Here is an 18,885-nt window from a genome sequence, read left to right as displayed (position 1 = left end):
TACCCCGAGACAATCCCTGGCAGGCCAAGACGGCCCGACCCCCACCCAAGAGCAGACCATTCAAAGGAAATGCCTGGCATTGCAAGAGCTGTGGACAGAGACACCTGCCAGTGCACCTCAACAGAACACCCCTAGACAAATGTCAGCCAATCAGGGGCCCTAAACCTCAGAGACCCCCCCACCCCCACCTCTACTACTATAAAACCCCTTTTTTGTTTTTGTTTTTCCGAGACAGGTTTCTCTGGGGCTTTGGAGCCTGTCCTGGAACTAGCTCTTGTAGACCAGGCTGGCCTCGAACTCACAGAGATCCACCTGCCTCTGCCTCCCGAGTGCTGGGATATTCTAATTGAGCTCGGGGCTCTCTGGATGTTCCAGTACGTTGGACATGCAGAGAGACCGAGTTTGCAAATTTGTTTAAAATAAAGGCTCTTTGCTTTTACATATGGGATCCCAAGCAAGGTTTCCAATGGCAGCGCCACCTCCCCCTACACTTTCTGCTTTCGACTTCCCCTTAAGAAGCTTTCGGTTAAAGGCAAAGATAAGATGAAAACGATGGCGCCCCATCTGGATTCCAGCACCGTGGAAGAACTGGGTGAGGGGCGAGGACGGCAGGAACCTAAGCTCCAGGTCCTGCACAAAGTCCTACCGGAGGTCGCCAAGTTTCTTTCCCCCACTTTCCTGGCACCTGCCAGAGCTCAGGACCGGAGGACGGCTTGCCGCGCCTGCCTCGGGGGGACCGGGGTTCGAGACCCGCCGCGCCGCGCGTGGGCGCCCATCTCCCCCACCGGCGCGAGCGGCCCCCGGCGGTCAGGGATTGACAGTCACCACCCGGAGCGACGGGCGTGGAGACCCCCCACCCCGGAGCACGCGCAGCCCCGAGCTCACCTGGCGGCTGGCCGCGGCCTCCAGGGCGGCCTGTGGGCGCGGGCCGGGCGGGACGGCGGGGTGCGCGAGCCAAGCCGCCGCCGCCCGCCTCGCCCTTCACCCGCCGGCCGCTCCGCGCCCCCCCGGGGGAGAGCGGCGAGCGCGGACAGCGCGGGTCCCGCGGCGGCGGCGGCGCGGCGCGGGGCGGCGCGACTCAGGAGTCGGAGAGGGCGGCCGCGGGCGCCGCCGCCTCCTCCTCCATGACTGTTTACCCGGCTGCATTGTGGGAGTTTGACCTCCGCCGCCAACCGCCGCCTCAGCTCGCGCCGCCGCTGCCGCGCACGCCATGGGAGCCGTGACTGACGGTGAGGCCGCCGCGGGGTGCGGGGACGCGGGGGAAGCGGGGCAGTGCCGAGCTCCGGGCCGTCTGGGGTCGGGGGGGAATGGGGGTGGGGGGCTCCCGGGGCGGCGGCGGAGCTCGGGGAGCCCCGGGAGATGCGTTGCGCCGCCCAGGGGGCTTCGCAGGCCGGGCTGGGTCGGGCCCACGGACCGTGCGCTGGGTCCCCCGGAGCTCGGAGCGCGGTGCAGCGAGGACACCGATTTGGGGACTGGCTCCAGCAGGCACAGGGGCGTCTGGAGGGCCGCTCGGGAAGTGTACCTGGGCGACCTACAAGATAAAAAGCGCCGCCGGGGATGGAACTGGCGGCTGAGACCGCGGCGGCTCGGGGAGGGAGCGTAGGGAGGGGGGTTTGCAGGCCTGGGTGGATTGGGGGGTGGTGGATTGGATTGGGGGTGATGGATGGGGGACGGTTGGTGTCTGTGGGCTGAAGCAGAGATAAGGAGCCGTTTCGGGGGAGGTGTGGACATTAGCGATGGGCAACCGGAGCCAGAATTTGCTTAGGTAACCACTTGGTAGCAAGGTTTCCATCCACGGCTTGTGGGGCTGGGCTTGAGAGGGGGGACCAGTAGCTATGAGTATCAGTGGAGAAACTGAGGACTGACGTCCAGGACATGGGAAGAAAAGCCCAAATGTGAGGACTGGTCGAGATGTCTAGGTGGGGGATAGATAGAGGGATTTTAACTCTTTTTTGAGGCCAGTGCCGTTTACCAGAAGGTGTTTACCTTTCTTCCGGGCAGCGCTTTACTTAACACAGTTTGCTACCCAGAAGCTGCAGACAAAGTCGTTCCATCTTGGATGTTTGTAGTTCGTTGTGGGTGTAACCGTTAAACAATTGGGGTGGAGGGAAGGTGTGTTTATTGTGTATGCGCCTCTGTGCTGTCTCTGGCCGCGTCTCCCTCCCTCTCTCTCCGTTCTCCTGTCAGAGGATAACTTGCTGAGGTCACTTCTTTCTTTCCACCCTGTGGGTCCTGGGGATTGAACTGAGGTGGTTGTGGATCCCTTTCTACCTGGCATTTACAAAACTTGAAACACTTCCTTCCCCTCTTCCTTTGAAGGATAAATAAGTATAGCAGGACTGGAATTACAGGTGACCAACCACTTGTACAAATCCCAAAATGCTGTGTGCACGCCTTTAATCCCAGCACTCGGGAGGCAGAGGCAGGCGGATCTCTGTGAGTTCCAGGCCAGGCTGGTGGTCTACAAGAGCTAGTCCCAGGACAGTCACCGAAGCTACAGAAAAACCCTGTCTCGAAAAACAAAAGCAAAACAAAACAAAAATCCCAAAAAGAAATTGAGTATATCAGGTATTAATTAGCTAGAACTTAGAAAAGTTAAGCACCATGGATTTTTATAGTCAGGGAAAGCCATTGGAAAGTTTTTTGATTTGGTTTGGTTTCGTTTGGATTTTTTGAGACAAGGTCTTTCTATGTAGCCTTCGCTGTCCTGGAACTTCCTCTATAGATCAGGCTGGCCCTGGAATTCACAGAGATCCCCCTTGGTTCTGCCTCCTGAGTGCTGGGACTAAAGGTACTTGCCACCACACCAGTACTTTAAGTACAATGCGATCAGATCTGCTTTTGTGTAATTAATTGGAGTATTTCTTTGCAATGCTGAGAACAGGGCCACAGTCTTATACATTTTGGAAAGTGTTTTACTTCTTATCCTGATCTACATCCTCAGCCCCTGCACGTGAGGAAATGGGAAGGGTTGCTGAAAACACCCCCTTCACTAACCTTTACTGTAACAGGTGTCCGCCAGTGTCCTAATTATCCCTGTTTTTTTTTTTGTTGTTGTTGTTGTTGTTTGTTGTTTTGTGAGACAGGGTTTCTCTGTGTAGCCCTGGCTGTCCTGGAACTAGCTCTTGTAGTGACTTCGAACTCACAGAGATCCACCTGCCTCTGCCTCCCGAGTGCTGGGATTAAAGGCGTGTGCCACCACCGCCCGGCATTATCCCTGTTTTATAGAAGTTGCTACTCAAAGAAATTAAGTAACTTGTCCAGAGTTGCAGTAGTAGTAAATTCCAGAACCTGAGCTTAAAAACCAAGCCCCCCCTCTCGTGTGTGTGTGTGTGTGTGTGTGTGTGTGTGTGTGTGTGTGTGTGCCTGGTGTCTGGAGTCCCCCAGTGTTCTATCTGTAGTACATGGTTCTGAGCTGGTACATAGGTGCTGGGAATTGAACCAGTACCTCTGGAAGGACAGCCTGTGCTGTGCTCTTAACTGCTGAGGCATCGCTCTGCTTGGCCAGCATGGTCTGAGTGCAGCTCCTGCTGCAATGGTGCTAGTGAGAGGTGATGGGGCCAGCCCTCCAACCAAGGGACTTCAGTAAGTGAGCAGAAGTCATGCCAATTGCTGGACTGGTCAGACGTTTCCGACTTGCATGATTTTGTACCTTGCTCCAAAGGAGTGGTGCATTTGTTGGGTGAGGGAAGGGAAGGAATGATGAGCTATAAACTTGCCAACTTTAACCCCTAACCCTTAGAGGCCACAAGAAGCCCACTTTTGAAACTGCAACTTCTGGCCTTGTGGCGATTACCTAGCTTCTTTGAGGCTCGGTTTTGTTCTCTGTAAATTAAGATAATAATAAAATCTACCTCGGAATGCTGTTTTAAAAATAAAGGGCATTGTGCTGAATCAAACACATGGTAATAGTCAGCACATGTTTCTTAATACAGATGTGACTTTACTAACCTCTACCACTCCCTAGGGAGAACTGTATCTGCACTGATTGCCTTTCCCTACCTTGTTTGGGGAAGAGAATTGAACTAAAGTAATTACTAAAGAAGCAATCAACAAATATGAGGTACTAGGTATAGAAGGAAACTAGATCTAGATACTGGGATCTAGACAGCATTATCTGTGTGTGTGTGCATCTGTATTTGTGTGCGTGTGTATCTGTGTGTCTGTGTGCATGCTTGTGCCTGTGTGTGCTTTTGTGTGTGCACGTGCATACGCTAGTAGGGATTGAACCAAGACTCCTTTGCATGCTCTGCAAGCACTCTGCATCCCCCAGCTTGCTCATATAAAGAAAAGCCAGTGGGGAGTTAGTGACTTAGGCAAGGGGCAGCTCATTTCTGACAAAACCACTCCTAAGTTTTGCCAACTAAAAGCTGGTTAAGATATGTCATTGGTAATTTAAATTATTCTAACAGCCTATGTGTTGTAGGTGATAATTTAAGGTGTGTTGAATTGTGTTAGAGCCCATTTTGTAGTACAGAGAACATTAAGTAGATATGCTGGTGTCTATAGTAACAGATGGGAGTGAGAAAATGGGGAAATGTCCCACTTAATAGAGCAGTTTGACTTTACAGCTCTCATGCACGTATACTTATTAAATTTCAAATGATTTTAACATGCTCATAAACAGTATGACAGAATAATGGCACCATTCAGTAATGTAATTGTATATCTTTTCCAATGAAGGCAAAGATGACACTGGTCATCTGTAAATGGACGATGATAGCACAGACTTTATGGGGTCATTTCAAGGATACAGAGTGGTAATTCATGTAAGCACTTTGAAAGTGAATGGCTATTCATTAGCTAAGCGGGTTCAGCTCTCAGTGAGCGGAGACAAATGGAGTGAACATTGTAGAAGCCTTTGCCGCCACGGCAGTGGGGCAGTGGTCACTTTAAGCGCTTTTGTTCACCAGGGCCAGTACATTACATTCATCCCATTCGCACCTCTGCATGTGGACTAGTTCAAATACTGAATAATTTCTCTTTAGCTAAGGTAGGTTTTTAAAGCAAAATTGAAGTTTTATCCTTAAATTATGCAATTGTGCAATCCCACTTTCCGTTGCTAAATACTGGGATTGTGGGCATGTCTGCCTTAAAATTTTTTAATTTTGGTTTTACCGTGAACAGTTTGTTTAAACGGGACATAAGTACCTCAGATGAGAGCTGCGTTTACACGGAAGGAGTCAAGCTCCCTTGTTTATTTATTCTGTCTCCCTTTATATATATTCTTATTGTTGACCTAATGATTTTAAAGTTCACGAAGGGTGGGGACAGGAGTTCTGCCATGAAGAATGCAGCAGATGGGCATATGTAATTCATCTCAACAACGCACGAGTGGGGTGATGCAGTGATCTATGTAAACATATCATAGTGTCTCCTCGAGTTAGTGTCAATAAAGTCGTTTCTAAGCTGGTTTTGCTTATTTGTGTTTATAGAATGGCCCCAAGGCTTGCTGGGAGTAGCACAAGCAACCAGATTACTTTTGAAGGCTTCAATCATGGTAATTTAGGAAGTCGAAAGTGCTTTAGGAGCCTGGAGTGGTTGTGCACCCCTTTCCTTAGTCCCAACACTCTGGAGGCAAGCAGATCTCTCGAGTTTGAGGCCAGCCTGGTCTGCAAAATGACCAGAGTGGCTTTGCCAGCCAGGACAACACACAGAGAAACCCTGTCTTAAGAGAAAAAAAGAAAACATTTTAGGTATGTTCATTATAGGGTCTAAATGAGGCGGTGTTGCTGAAAATAAAAATGCTCCTGCCGTATGTGTTAGGAATAAAGAGAAGGGAAGCTATTCTCAGCCTGGGAATGTACCTTTCTCCTCATTGTTAGCGTAGTCTCTACAAGGTGTATGTTACAGCAGTAATTCTTGTCTGGTTTTCTAGGCAGTAACTGTCCATACAACATTTAAGAAAGGAATGCTGTGACCTTGCTATAAGTTAGAGGCAAACAATCGTAACTGGGCAATTTTTTTGAATACATAGTACATATTTACATAAATACCTAGTTGTATGTCTAGCTAAGTACCTTCATTTACTCATGTAACGCTTTTAGGGCATTGCAAGCTGTAGGTTAAAATTTAAAGATTTAAAAGAGTAATGTGTGAGGCGTTATCCTACGGACTGACATTATTTTCTTTCACTTTTGTTTTCAGTGTGATGCTCAACAGCCCACAAACTAGGTAGTTTTATTCTCCCCCCCCCCCCCAATGGAGTTACAAGCTGATCTCATGTGCTCATACACAAAGCAAACTTTGGGTACACAACCAAAACCTTTGTCTCCAAGTTTCAGTTTCTGGCCCAGTCCTTAGAAAAACTGTGCTTAGAGAGTAATAGGGCTGAAGTGCACGGAGGGTCTGAGACTGCCCAGATAAGAGCCTCTGCAATGCCAGCCGAGTTCCCACTTCCCTCTCATGCCCCCTGCCCAATCCTAACCTGCCTGCTGGAACTTGGGCTTCTCCTCTTCTATTAGGCCACTTAGTTCCTAACTGCCTGTGGCTTGGCAACTTCCTGACTAGTCTTCCTGCCTGTGGGTTTGCCCAGTTGCCATCTTCCACTCGCTCCTGCCCATGTACCAACAAATACAGCCCTCTCTGAAGGCAGCCTGTAAACTACCATTCCTGGTCTTCAGGTTCTGGTGTGCCCTTTCCCCAGCTCTAGAGCTCACAGCCTCGACCTGCTGGCGAGGCGTGAAATGGGAAAACTTTAGCCTTCTTTGCTTTTATAACAGAATAACTCCCAGATTTTGAGTACTCTTCTGGTATCTAAGTCAAACTGTACATTTCTTCACCTTCTAGTTTGTCTTCCAGTGACTGGTTTTTTGCTTTGTTTTGTTTTGTTTTTGTAGTGAGGGCCTTCTCTTGATAGCTCCTTTCATTTGTTATTTTATGTCTTCCCAGGGTATCTATGCAAATGCAAGCATGTGTAAATATACTTCTCCCTCCCATTTTTATTTCAATGACAGCATACTATACATTCTTTGTCTTGGATCTTAATTTATCTCTGTATCAAAAAGTATTTCGTCATCCTTTGTTTCCAAATTGATAATATCTCATTCTGTTCTTATACCAAATTTTAACTTGTTCACCCACTTACAGACATTTGGGGTGTTTTTCATTTATTATTAAAATGTTATAGTATATAAATGGTGTCATTGCTTAATTCAGCTATATCTGATACTGCTGAATGAAACCTGTGTTAGAAATTTTGAGAAATGTTGATAAAGAGCCACTCAAATCCCACCTGATCTGATTGTCCCCAGCTCATCTGTAATATGTTCTCTTCTCACTACCGCCGCTGCCTCAGTGTGTGTGCTGATGCAGATGCTATTTCTGCTCTGAGATTGAGAGGTTTCCTAGCCTCAGCATTTACTTTTATGCCTTTTGTGCATAAATTTTGCTCACACCTTTTGTATAAGTACTTGTTGCTATGACAATGAAAATAACGGCCGCTAGTCTTTGTTAGTGTTTAATAAAGGCAGTGGTCTTTAGAAGGCCTTTGAGGCATCACAAACCCAATTTTAAAATACTGAAGTCAGGCTTGGCATGGCATCATTCATGCCTTTTAATTCCAACACTCCAGAGGCAGAGGCTGAGTGAGCTCTGTGAGTTCCGGGGCATCTAAGACTATATAGCAAGACTCTGTCTCCAAAAAAGAAAAGATCTTGAAGTCTGTCATGGTACCTCACTCACACCTGTAACAGCAATTAAGAGACTGACACAGAAGGCTAGGCTGACCTACATATCTGGGCTGTAGAGGAAAGTCAAGTTGGCTGGGGCTGTTGATTTGGTGTATTGGCTTCTCAACATTTCCCAAATTGGAATGCTGCGTTCATATGTGAAGATGCATAGATCTTAAAGTGTTCACCCAGAACTATCACAATATTTTTAGTTACTAGACTTAAGATAGTAGTTGTGGTGGTGGCTCCTCTCTGTCTCTTACTGTATTTGTGTCTGACATCCCAGGCATCCAGGAAGAAGGGCAGTGCTTGGTAAGAAGGGAGAGAGGAGCAGAGCACCTGAGCAGCACCATTACTTCCCGATGCTGAGCAGAGTGGATGCTCCTTCTGTCCCATTTAGACTGTCAGCGTTGTTGTGCATGTTAGCACACACCTTCATATTTCTCTTCTTAATTCTTCGTGTGTGTGCGTGAGCTCCTGTGTGAGTGAGTGCAGGTGCTGGAGAGTTCTGGAAGCATAGAGCCGAGGAGCTGGGATGACAGGCGGGTTGTAAACTGTCAGGCTTGAGTGCTGAGAACTCTGCTTCTGTCAAGTGCTGGGAGTAAAGGCAGCCTTGGGGCTGGAGAGCTCCGTGATTAAGAATGAGCTTTGCTCTCCAGCCCCAAGGCTGCCTTTACTCCCAGCACTTGACAGAAGCAGGCTGCAATCTTATGTGGGGGGTGTTTGAGGCCAGCAAGGTCTACACAACAAGTTTCAGAACAGCCTGGAGTGCAAAGTGAGACCTTGTCTCAAAAGTGTACATGTGTGTTTGGTTTTTTTTTTTTGTTTGTTTGTTTGTTTCCCTGTGTAACAAACAGCCTGGCTGTTCTGAAATTCTCACTGTAGACCAGGCTGGCCTTGAACTCTCAGAAATCCACCTGCCTCTGCTTCCTGAGTGCTGGAATTAAAAGCCTGTGCCACCACCACCTGGTGATTTTAATCTTTTAAAGGACTAAGTTTTATTTATCTGGGTCTCTTGAAGTAACATTGTTTGGTGATTAAAGCTTGAAAAATTAGTGTTTTTGAAACATAAAGTTAAATGATCGGACGAATCTGTAGCTTGCACAGTCTTTCAAAAGTTAAAAGTGTCTAAGGCTGTCCTGACCTGGGCCTATCTCTCTCGCCTGTCCTTACAAACACTTAGCTGTTGATTCATGTTGTCTCTCCAGAAATTATTCATACTTTAAATGTTTATTCAAAATATTATTCAATTAGTTAAAAAGAAAATTAAAGCCCAGAAAACAAACAAAAATTATAAAATGGTATCTAAGAAAATCATTTTCATCTTTATAGTCCCCTTATCAGAAACAATCACTATTACTGTCCATTACCCATGAACCCCTCCAGAGATATTTTCTGCATGTGTGCATACACTTCTTTACATTTTCTTATACACTGGACAGCAGCATGCTCCACGTCTCAGAAGTTACTTTAATCATCTAAATAGGTGGTGTGGGGTCTGCAGTGCAGTCTTTCACTACAGACAATACTGCTGCGCATGCCGTGCGTACCTGTAACTCCAGCCTCTGCCACAGAGTATCAGAACAAGCTGCATAGCTGCAGAGAGAGATCCTATCTCGGAACCCAACAGGAAAAGAGAAAAATCCTATGCTTGCGGGGACAAAAAGCTGCGTCCATTTCAAGCATTGTTGATTATATCTGTCCCTGCATGTTTAACAGTGTATGAGTACAGTTTCTGAATGTCTTGTCAACAGTGTGGTGCACATTATGAACTGCTAGATGGAAATGGATTTTTCCCGTTTCCTTTTGTCTTTCTGGGACCAGCACTATTTGGTCCCAGAAAGAACTCTAGCTCAGAACTGCCCAACAAGGTGGTTTGGACCCCATTTGTTCTGTCATCATTTGCATTACTTTTGTGTTTTATTTTCTCTTTGCATTGGAGCAAAGAATGAGACGTGGAAGTCAGGTGTAGTGGCTCACACCTGTCGTGGAAGGCAGAGGCTGCACAGTGATTTCCAGAGCAGCCTGTACTGGTCAGACAGCAGCAACAAAAATGAGAGTTGTTTTAGAGCGTGTAACAACTACGTTATTTTACTTCATGAAGCTGCACTCTTTTCTCTGACCTGCCATGTATGAATGAGTTGATACTGCATGCAAGGATCCTTCCTTTCCCTGTCCTCCTGTCAGTTCCTCTCACCTAGCTAAACATATGTCCTGGATAGACTGTGTGTGTAGTCCTGATTAGATGTGTGCAGTCCTGGATAGACTGTGTGTAGTCCTGATTAGATGTGTGCAGTCCTGGATAGATGTGTGTGCAGTCCTGGATAGATCTGTGCAGTCCTGGATAGATGTGTGCAGTCCTGGATAGATGTGTGCAGTCCTGGATAGATGTGTGCAGTCCTGGATAGATGTGTGCAGTCCTGGATAGATGTGTGTGCAGTCCTGGATAGATGTGTGTGCAGTCCTGGATAGATGTGTGTGCAGTCCTGGATAGATGTGTGTGCAGTCCTGGATAGATGTGTGTGCAGTCCTGGATAGATCTGTGCAGTCCTGGATAGATGTGTGTGCAGTCCTGGATAGATTTGTGCAGTCCTGGATAGATCTGTGCAGTCCTGAATAGATCTGTGCAGTCCTGGATAGATCTGTACAGTCCTGGATAGATCTGTGCAGTCCTGGCTTCCATTGGTTTGGGCAGATTTTTTTCAAAAGTGGTTCTCTTAACAATTATTGGCTTAGCCTTTCTGTTAGACGTGCAAATTTCCTCTCACAATTCATGGAATGCCAGTTCTGAGGGCAGAGTTTCACCTGGGCCCTCATCCCAACATACCATAGATAATCATTTTTCTTTGAGGGGGAAAAAGACATTTTTAATTGTGACAAGAAATTAAATTTACCAGTTTTACCTTCTTGCTTTTAAGTGGCAGCTCAGCCAGTGGCATTAAATATACTTAAACTTAAGTCATTTTCTTTTGGATGAGCAAATGAGTAGTAATACTGGTTGTCTTGAGAATTACCCAAAACCAAATGTTCATTTCACTTCTTACCCTTTTTCCTCTAGACGAGGTCATACGGAAGCGTCTTCTGATTGATGGAGATGGTGCTGGGGATGACCGGAGAATTAATCTCCTCGTGAAGAGCTTTGTCAAGTGGTGCAACTCTGGATCCCAAGAGGAGGGGTACTTTTCTGCAGCCATTTCTATACCAACGTCCTGGTGGAGTATTCTCTAGGCCATGTTAAATAGTTCTCTGCCATGTTAAATAGTTCTCTTCACCTTCCCTATTCAGTGCAGCCACTTCCTGACTGACTATTCTCTTTCCCAGCCTCCTTTGTGTCTGTAATAACATGCAGAAAGCACAGGAGTAAAAGGCGAAACAAAGATTAAATTCAGACTCAATAGCTTGATTACCTTTAATATCAAATCAGTATTTGCTTAATATCTCTAAATGAAGATTTCTCTTTTGTTACTAAGTTAATATATAAGTTGCTGCAAAATGATTACACACTAATTTTTTGAAGTTTTTTCTGGATTTTCTGCTCAAGTGATTGTATTGTATAGAGTAGGAAAGTTGTAAGAATAGAATTCTGAAGAAAACTTTATTTGTGTTTGTGTGTGTGTGTGTGTGTGTTTATTTATTTTGGTTTTTCGAGACAGGGTTTCTCTGTAGCTTTTGGAGCATGACCTGGGACTAGCTCTTATAGACCAGGCTAGCCTCGAACTCACAGAGGTCCGCCTGCCTCTGCCTCCCAAGTGCTGTGATTAAAGGCGTGCATCATAACCACCCGACTCTGGAAAAAAAAAAAAAAAAAAAAACTCTTAATCAAAATATTGTTAAGGGTGATTAAAATAATTCAAACAGATGCCTTGAACTGAGCCTATAGTGCTCACCTTGCCTTTGTAACCAGAGCAGCCTGTAAGTTCAAGTACACCTTATCTATCCAAGAAAGTAATAAAGGCAGGTGTTCTAAGCTACTTTAAGTAAAACAAATAATTGCTTGAACATGGTTTTATTTCGTTTACAATTTTTTTTTAATTCTCGTTCTCTTTTTCATTAGATATAGCCAGTACCAACGTATGCTGAGCACTCTGTCTCAATGTGAATTTTCAATGGGCAAAACTTTGCTGGTATATGATATGAATCTCAGAGAAATGGAAAATTATGAAAAAATATACAAAGAAATAGGTAAGTACTGTTTCTTGGTATAATTTTTTGTGGTTTGAGAAAAAAGCTGTCTGGTAATATTTGCACTGTAGTAAAGCTGTCGGTAATTGCCGGGTAATAAAGGGTCTGGTAAATGTCAGCAGCCACGGTGTCATGTAATAAGACGGAGCATGACGTGTTGTGAATGTCAGCGTCTTGTTTGATCAGTGGAGCTTCTGTTAAGAGTACAGATTATACATGTAATTATAATTACCTTCTTAAAACTTCCTTTTGTGTAGAATGTAGTATTGCAGGAGCACATGAGAAGATTGCTGAGTGTAAAAAGCAAATTCTTCAAGCAAAACGAATACGAAAAAATCGACAAGGTAAGAATGATTTGAAGGACTTTGTGTGGATATTTTATTCCCAACTACAACTTCTATGAAGTTTTTAATATTGAAAGGTAAAATCTACAATGTGAATCAGTTTATAAAAAAATAATTATAATTAATTCTTAAAACTGTTACTTAAGATGGAGAAGGCAAGGTATAGTGAAAAAGATTTTTATTTTGCTGAATTTTATTGGTTACCCAAATATTCTCAGACATTTTTTCTATCTTTAGATCCTTTTTCCTAAGCGGTGTTGCAGTTTGTCTGCGAAGGTGAGCTATACGACAGACAGAGGTGTTTATCTGGTGGTTTAATGAAGCTACTTTTTAAATGGAAAAGAATTTAAACATTTTGTTAAGCACAAAGCAAGCAAACATATCCACACAAGTCCCTAACAGTAAAGTTAGGGTTTAGAGGACAGCAGGTTGGCCAGTGGACAAAGCACTTGCCGCCAAGCATGGCAGCTGAGTTTGAGCCCCAAAATCCTGTGTCCTGTGGTAGAGGAGAGCCGCGAGCCTCTGGCCATACCACAGCACTACCACAGACAGGCACTAAAGTACAGTGAAATACATTTCCATATTTCTGAAAAAGGCTAGAGTTTAATTTTATTCCAGTCTCTGTTCTTTTAAAGTTAGCATCACCTCCATATGGTTCCTAAGATATTTGAAAATCATTTTAATTTTGTATGTGTGTCTATGTATGTGGGAATGCGGTGCCTATGGAGGGCAGAAGTGTCCATCTTATCCTGGAGTTGAGGCAGTTGTGAGCTGCACAGGAGTTCCTGCTGGGAACTGAATTTGGGTTCTGTGAAATAGCAGTATATGCTCTTAACTGCTCAGCTATCACTCCAGCCTCAAAAATCATTTTAAATGGCGGAACATTGCTCCTCCTGTCACGTAAATTGGAAGAAGTAAAAATAAAGAGCAATGTTTAAACCGCGTGGTGGTACATACTTGAAATCCCATCACTTGGCTAAGGCAAGAGGGTTACAAATTCTCGCTAAGTCTGGGTCTCATCTAAGTCATTTAAGTAAATGATGGCCATAACCGACGGTATTGTGGAAAACTAAATGAAAATAGAAAATGGTGTTATTTGATGATGGTGAGGTTTTGTGGCTTCACTTCTGTTTTGTTTTATACTGAAAAATATATTTTTTAAAAAATATTTATTTATTTATTTGCTGTGTATACAATATTCTGTCTGTGTGTATGTCTGCTGGCCAGAAGAGGGCACCAGTCCTCATTACAGATGGTTGTGAGCCACCATGTGGTTGCCGGGAATTGAACTCAGGACCTTTGGAAGAGCAGGCAATGCTCTTAACCTCTGAGCCATCTCTCCAGCCCTGAAAAATATATTTTTTATAATGTAAAAGATTATTTAAATCAGCCTCACTGACTTACTATGCAGTGTCCTGAAACAATGTGTTGCATGCTTTAGTGAGCTAATCAATTCAGTAAATTTTACCACCATCACCACTACTCCCCCCACCCCTTTCTTTTCTTTGAGACAGGGTTCTTTGTGTAGCCCCGCCCGACTATCCTGAAACTCGCTTTGTAGGCTAGGCTGGCCTCAAACTCCTGCCTCTGCCTCCTGAATGTTAGGACTAAAGGTGAGTGCCACCACCGCCTGGGTTTTTATTCTCCCTTTTAAGAAGTGGCTTTGCATCTAGTTACAGGATGTGTGAAGTTTCAGTGGCTAATTTATAGCAAATATACCAGCTTATAATAATAATCAATATCAGTATCAATAATATCAATTCTAAGTGATTTTAAATGTTTGTGCAGTATTTTGTTAAGTTTTAAAATTAATTTATCATTTCATAAGAAAAGTTAACAGAATTTACATGACTTTAATGTGGCAATTTCTGTGGAGCAGAAATAATGACATGAATTTGAAATCATTTCAGATTCTGAAATGTTTACATTTAAATGAGGAGAAAGTGCTGTCCACTAGATGTTCAAGAAGATGATATGCTTATTTGTAATTTTATATTGTTTTAAATTATACTAATAAACTTAGTTCTTCCAGATTTTTAAGTCAACCAAGTCCAGCAATTGAAAACAAATACGAAAAGTTTATGCTGTGTGATGTTTTACTCTTTTGGCTTTTTAGGGGCCCACCACCCAGCTCCCAGATAAATCAAATCACACTTGGAGACTTATTCTTAGTTATGAGTGCCTGGCCTTAGCTTGGCTTGTTCTTGCCAGCTTTTCTTAAATTATCCTGACTACCTTTTGCCTCTGGGCTTTTATCTTTCTCTATTTCTGTATACCTTTCTTTCATAATTGCTCTGTGACTGGCTGGATGCGTGGGTAGCTGCCCCTGATGTCCTCCTCTCCTTGTGTCTGGCTTTTCTTTCTCTTATTCCTTGTTCTCTCTTTATAATCTGTGTGCTAGCCCTGCCTCTCCTTGCTTCTGCCCTGCTACTGGCCATTAATTTCTTTATTAGGACCATCAGGTGTTTTAGACAGGCAAAGAATCACAGCTTCACAGTTATTCAAATGCAGCATAAAGAAAAGTAACACACATAAAAATACTATTCCCAGTCAATTCAGTCAGATACTCTAATAAAAGCAAGGGCTACATCTAGCATCTCAGGCTTCTATGGCTTGTTTTTGCTTCCTTGTCCTCAGTCTTTTGGGGCTGACCAAAATGGAGATCAAGGTCACACAGCAGGATATGGGAGATTTCCTTCATCTTCTTCATCTCCAAAGGAATTAATTGTATTAGTGTTCGTAATCATCACTTCCAGTTTTTGCTTGTGCTCATGATAATTCTTAAACATCCTTCCACATTTTAATCCAGTCTCTGAAAGAAGTCAGGACAGGAACAGAAACAGGGCAGAAATCTGGAGGCAGGAGCTGATGCAGAGGCCTTGGGGGATGCTACTTATGACTTGCTTCTAGCTTGCCTTTTTTGGGGTTGAGACAGCATTCTCAGTATTACAGCCCTGACTCCTGGAACTTGAGTTGTAGACCAGGCTGGCCTCACACTCCCCAAGGTCCACCTGCCTCTGCCTTCTAAGTGCTGGGGTTAAAGGCGTGCACCATGCAGGGCTCATTATTGTCATTTCTTTATTAATTTAGGAAAGTGAAGTTCTGATAATCCAGGTTCAAAAAGCTCCTTAACTTGTCAAATATTTTCATGTCTTTCAGAATATGACGCTTTGGCAAAAGTGATCCAGCATCATCCCGACAGGCATGAGACACTGAAGTAAGTTTAGAGCATTACAGGGAGCTGCCTTTCTACAGATAGTTGGAAAATTCCTTAGGCAAAGACAATGATACTATGCATATCAAAATCACAAAAAGGACAGGTAGAACCTGACAAAGCAATACTACTCCGGAACAGGTGACATGACCCAGGAAGGAGCCAGCTTCCAAGGGGAAGTATCTGACATCCCAAACCATAGATAAAGTTACTAAACATCCCTGAGTCCTGAATTCACCCATTCTCCTCATCTAATCTCTTTTGTGATAACCAGCTTTGGGGACGCCCAGATTTGTTTGTTTGCAAAGGTGGGGCATGCTGTCTTCTGTAGAAATTTCTATGTGGTCGGTGAGCAGGTAATTTTGTGTAACTGACTCTGAAAATTTGACTGCTAGAACAAAGAGTGAATAGTATGTCTCTAAGGCCTCCTGGTGTGGGGAGTGGAAAGGTCATTCCGTTGCCCCTGTAGGAGAAGTTACACTGTTGAGGTGTTTTGGGAATGAATCCCATTCTGATGGAAGAATGGAGGCCTCACAAGGTTTCCACAGATATGACAGTGACTTTTCCAAAAGACAAGTGTTCCCGTAGCTCTGCAAAATGGGTTATTCCATGTGGACATGTATGTTTACACTTCCTGTGGATCGGCCTGTTGGTGTGTCAGCTGTACGTCCACTGTCTAGCCTTGTGGGCTCCAACACAGAATTGTGGAAGATCTATTGTGCATTTCATTTTCAGATAAGCACATCGTGCACATCAAAAGGAAGGGGCGGTCATGTTTCAGCATTACAGAATCTTGCGCTGCTTGATTAGATTATGTCCTCTCTCCAATGGTACTGCCTAGAGATCCAGAATAAATTCACGTAATATGCCTAAGAGGAAACAAATATGTGTACCAATGCAGACTATACTAGATACATATTTTGTAACAGCTCAAGATATAAACAGTAAAAAAGACTTAATAAATTTCAAATTATGAAACATATATATCTCGTTTATGAAAAGAAACTCAAATGTTATGTACTAATACTGTTAATTATTCAGAGATATAAATGATGCATCTAAAAGAATTAGAATAATACACAGATTATCTGAGTAGGAAGTAGAGGGGGAGAAATAGGTGTGAGATAGGAAATTGGGAGTCAGGTTCAGAAAGCATTTTAGTTAATTGGCAGAGTTTTTCTTTCTTTACCAAAAGAAAAACTGAAGTTGGTGTGCAAAATATATCTGTTCATAAATTTTAGTCTACATGACATTTTCTTGTCATTTTAAAATTTGTATCTAAAAGTCTAGTTGTAATAAATCAGTACAATTTAAGGGATCAGAAATCATCCTCAGTTTCAAATATCTTACCACAGGAGTGTTAGATTCCTTATTCTTTCCTTTTCTTTTATGTGTTATGCTTTGTCTGCATGCATGTCTGTGAACCACATGTATGCTTAGTGTCCATGGTGGCCAGAGGAGTGTGTCAGATGCCTGTGACTGGAGTCACAGACAGTTGTGAGCCACCATATGGTGCTGGAAATAGAACCTGGGTCCTCTGGAAGGGAAGCAGGTGCTCTTAACTGCCAAGTTATCTCTCCCATCTCTCAAGACCCTTTTATTTTCAGAATATTATTTAGTGACCAGAATAATTATAAATTCTCTTAAGTAACAAAATATGACATTGTTTTGTTGTTTCCCCACAGGGAGCTAGAGGCTCTGGGCAAAGAATTGGAGCATCTCTCACATATTAAAGAAAGTGTTGAAGATAAGGTATTTGAATATATCCATAAGCCTTTATGTGTATGCATGTACACGTGTGCATGCGTGTATGTGTGTGTGAGAGAGAGAGAGTGTGTGTGTGTGTGTGGACCAACTTATATATAAGTTGTTTCTTCTTAACACAGCTGGAATTGAGACGGAAACAATTTCACGTTCTTCTTAGTACTATCCACGAACTTCAACAAACATTGGAGAGTAAGTAAAAAACCATTTCAAACTTACTGCTTATGAAAATTTTAAATGATTAGGCTGTGTCTTTTAGAAGAATACTTTGTCTAGAGAGTCTGCATCCAGGATCTAGTGGTATAACTGGATGGCAATAGAAAACACTCATTTGTTCAACTTTCTGTATGCATGCAGAAGAGCAGTGATGTAATCCATGCTTTTCACACATGGCTAGTAGTGAGAACATTTCAAGGATGATGGGGAGTGTTTCCTAAGGATTCGGGACACAGGCAAGGTACTATAAGTCATCAGTATGTTAGGCTGCCTACATGCCTAGCAAGTGGGGTACTCCAAGATTTTGAAGACTTGATTTTTCTTGTGACTATAAACAACTGGAATTGTCTGTGTTCCCTGATGATGATTGTCTTAAAAAAAAAAAAATCAGGCTGAGACCTAGGTATCAGTTTGTTTGTTTTTAATGAAATCTATCATACAAATTTTATACTCTAGTAATGAGTAATCATAACTGAGTCAGAATTTTTAAATGTATCGAATTTGTGTCTATGTGTTTGGGGGAGAGGGTTGCATACATTGCTATGGCATGGGTGTGGAGGCCAGAGGACAGTCTGTAGAAGTCAGTTAGTTCTCCTTCCCTGTGCGGGGATCCAGCCTAAATCGTTAGGTTCAACAAGATGTGCCTTTACTTGTTGAGCCATTGTAGCCATAACTTGCCATTTTGCCATCTTTGTTTTAAATGTATTTGCTAATACAAAATAAAACTTTTCATGCATGTTCTGGCCATAAAATGCAGGTGACGTTGAATAAAGTTCTGTCTTCTTACCTGCAGATGACGACAAGCTGTCAGAGGTGGATGAAGTTCAAGAAAGTACCATGGAAACAGACTCTAAGCCGTAGATGGGCTGACTGTCCCTAGTCACAGGGACAGTGGAAAGCTGCATGGGCTTACTGGGTTTGGTTTAATGTGCTTTTGAGATGCTTCAACTTTGGCAGTGAAATGCTTTGCTTTTAAATATTAATTCATGTCTCACTCATATTTCTTCACAAAAAGGCAACGTATTTGGTGTATGTGTGTTTTTTAAATGCATTCTTATCCTTAAAGGTAAAATTCAACATCTGAAAACATTTAACAAAATGTCTCAAGCTGGATCTTTGTTATTCAAAACTGGGTAACTGGTAACAGGTCAGCTGAGGAGTCTGAGAAGATCACGGTTGGAATACACATGAGGAAGCACTTTTGAAAGTGAGGGGCCGTGATCACTACTACATGTGGAACATGTTCCTTGCAGGGAAGGTTTCTACTCTGTTAGGAATTGCTGGTGTATGAGATCAGTCCATCTGCATTGCTTTTCTACGTCTCTCTCTGTTAGTGCTTAAGAAATGTGTTTAGTAAATGTTTCCTCTCCACTCTAGTTCTGTAGGAGTCATTTCTTACAATAGTTATTTTGGGGCATGCATGCACGGTACGGATGTTCCCATGCTTGTGCAAGGGTCTGCACTTGCTGTGGCATAGTGCAGATGGCGGCCTCAG

General features: G+C 43.5%; 1 protein-coding gene across 1 annotated transcript; it reads left to right on the top strand.

Moving 5' to 3' along the window:
* The first annotated feature begins 1,075 nt into the window (after positions 1–1,075).
* Thoc7 (THO complex subunit 7) lies at positions 1,076–18,766 on the top strand. The gene is made up of 8 exons (XM_050160494.1): positions 1,076–1,229; positions 10,729–10,846; positions 11,725–11,852; positions 12,110–12,196; positions 15,356–15,413; positions 17,096–17,162; positions 17,297–17,366; positions 18,184–18,766. Exons 1-8 carry the CDS (start codon positions 1,211–1,213, stop codon positions 18,249–18,251), a joined length of 615 nt encoding a protein of 204 aa, XP_050016451.1. The 5' UTR covers positions 1,076–1,210; the 3' UTR covers positions 18,252–18,766.
* The last annotated feature ends 119 nt before the right edge of the window (positions 18,767–18,885 follow it).

This window comes from Alexandromys fortis, unplaced genomic scaffold (assembly GCF_014885135.2).
Source record: "Alexandromys fortis isolate MF-2015 unplaced genomic scaffold, M_Fortis_MF-2015_v1.1 scaffold_116, whole genome shotgun sequence".
In the NCBI taxonomy this organism is placed as follows: Eukaryota; Metazoa; Chordata; class Mammalia; order Rodentia; family Cricetidae; genus Alexandromys; species Alexandromys fortis.
The sequence above is the reverse complement of the archived record's forward strand: the minus strand, read 5'-3'. Positions and strand labels throughout refer to the sequence as shown.

Coding starts and splice junctions, on each gene's coding strand:
- Thoc7 (XM_050160494.1), top strand. Junction 10,847..11,724: donor TCTGGATCCCAAGAGGAGGG/GTACTTTTCTGC, acceptor CTTTTTCATTAG/ATATAGCCAGTACCAACGTA. Junction 12,197..15,355: donor AATACGAAAAAATCGACAAG/GTAAGAATGATT, acceptor CATGTCTTTCAG/AATATGACGCTTTGGCAAAA.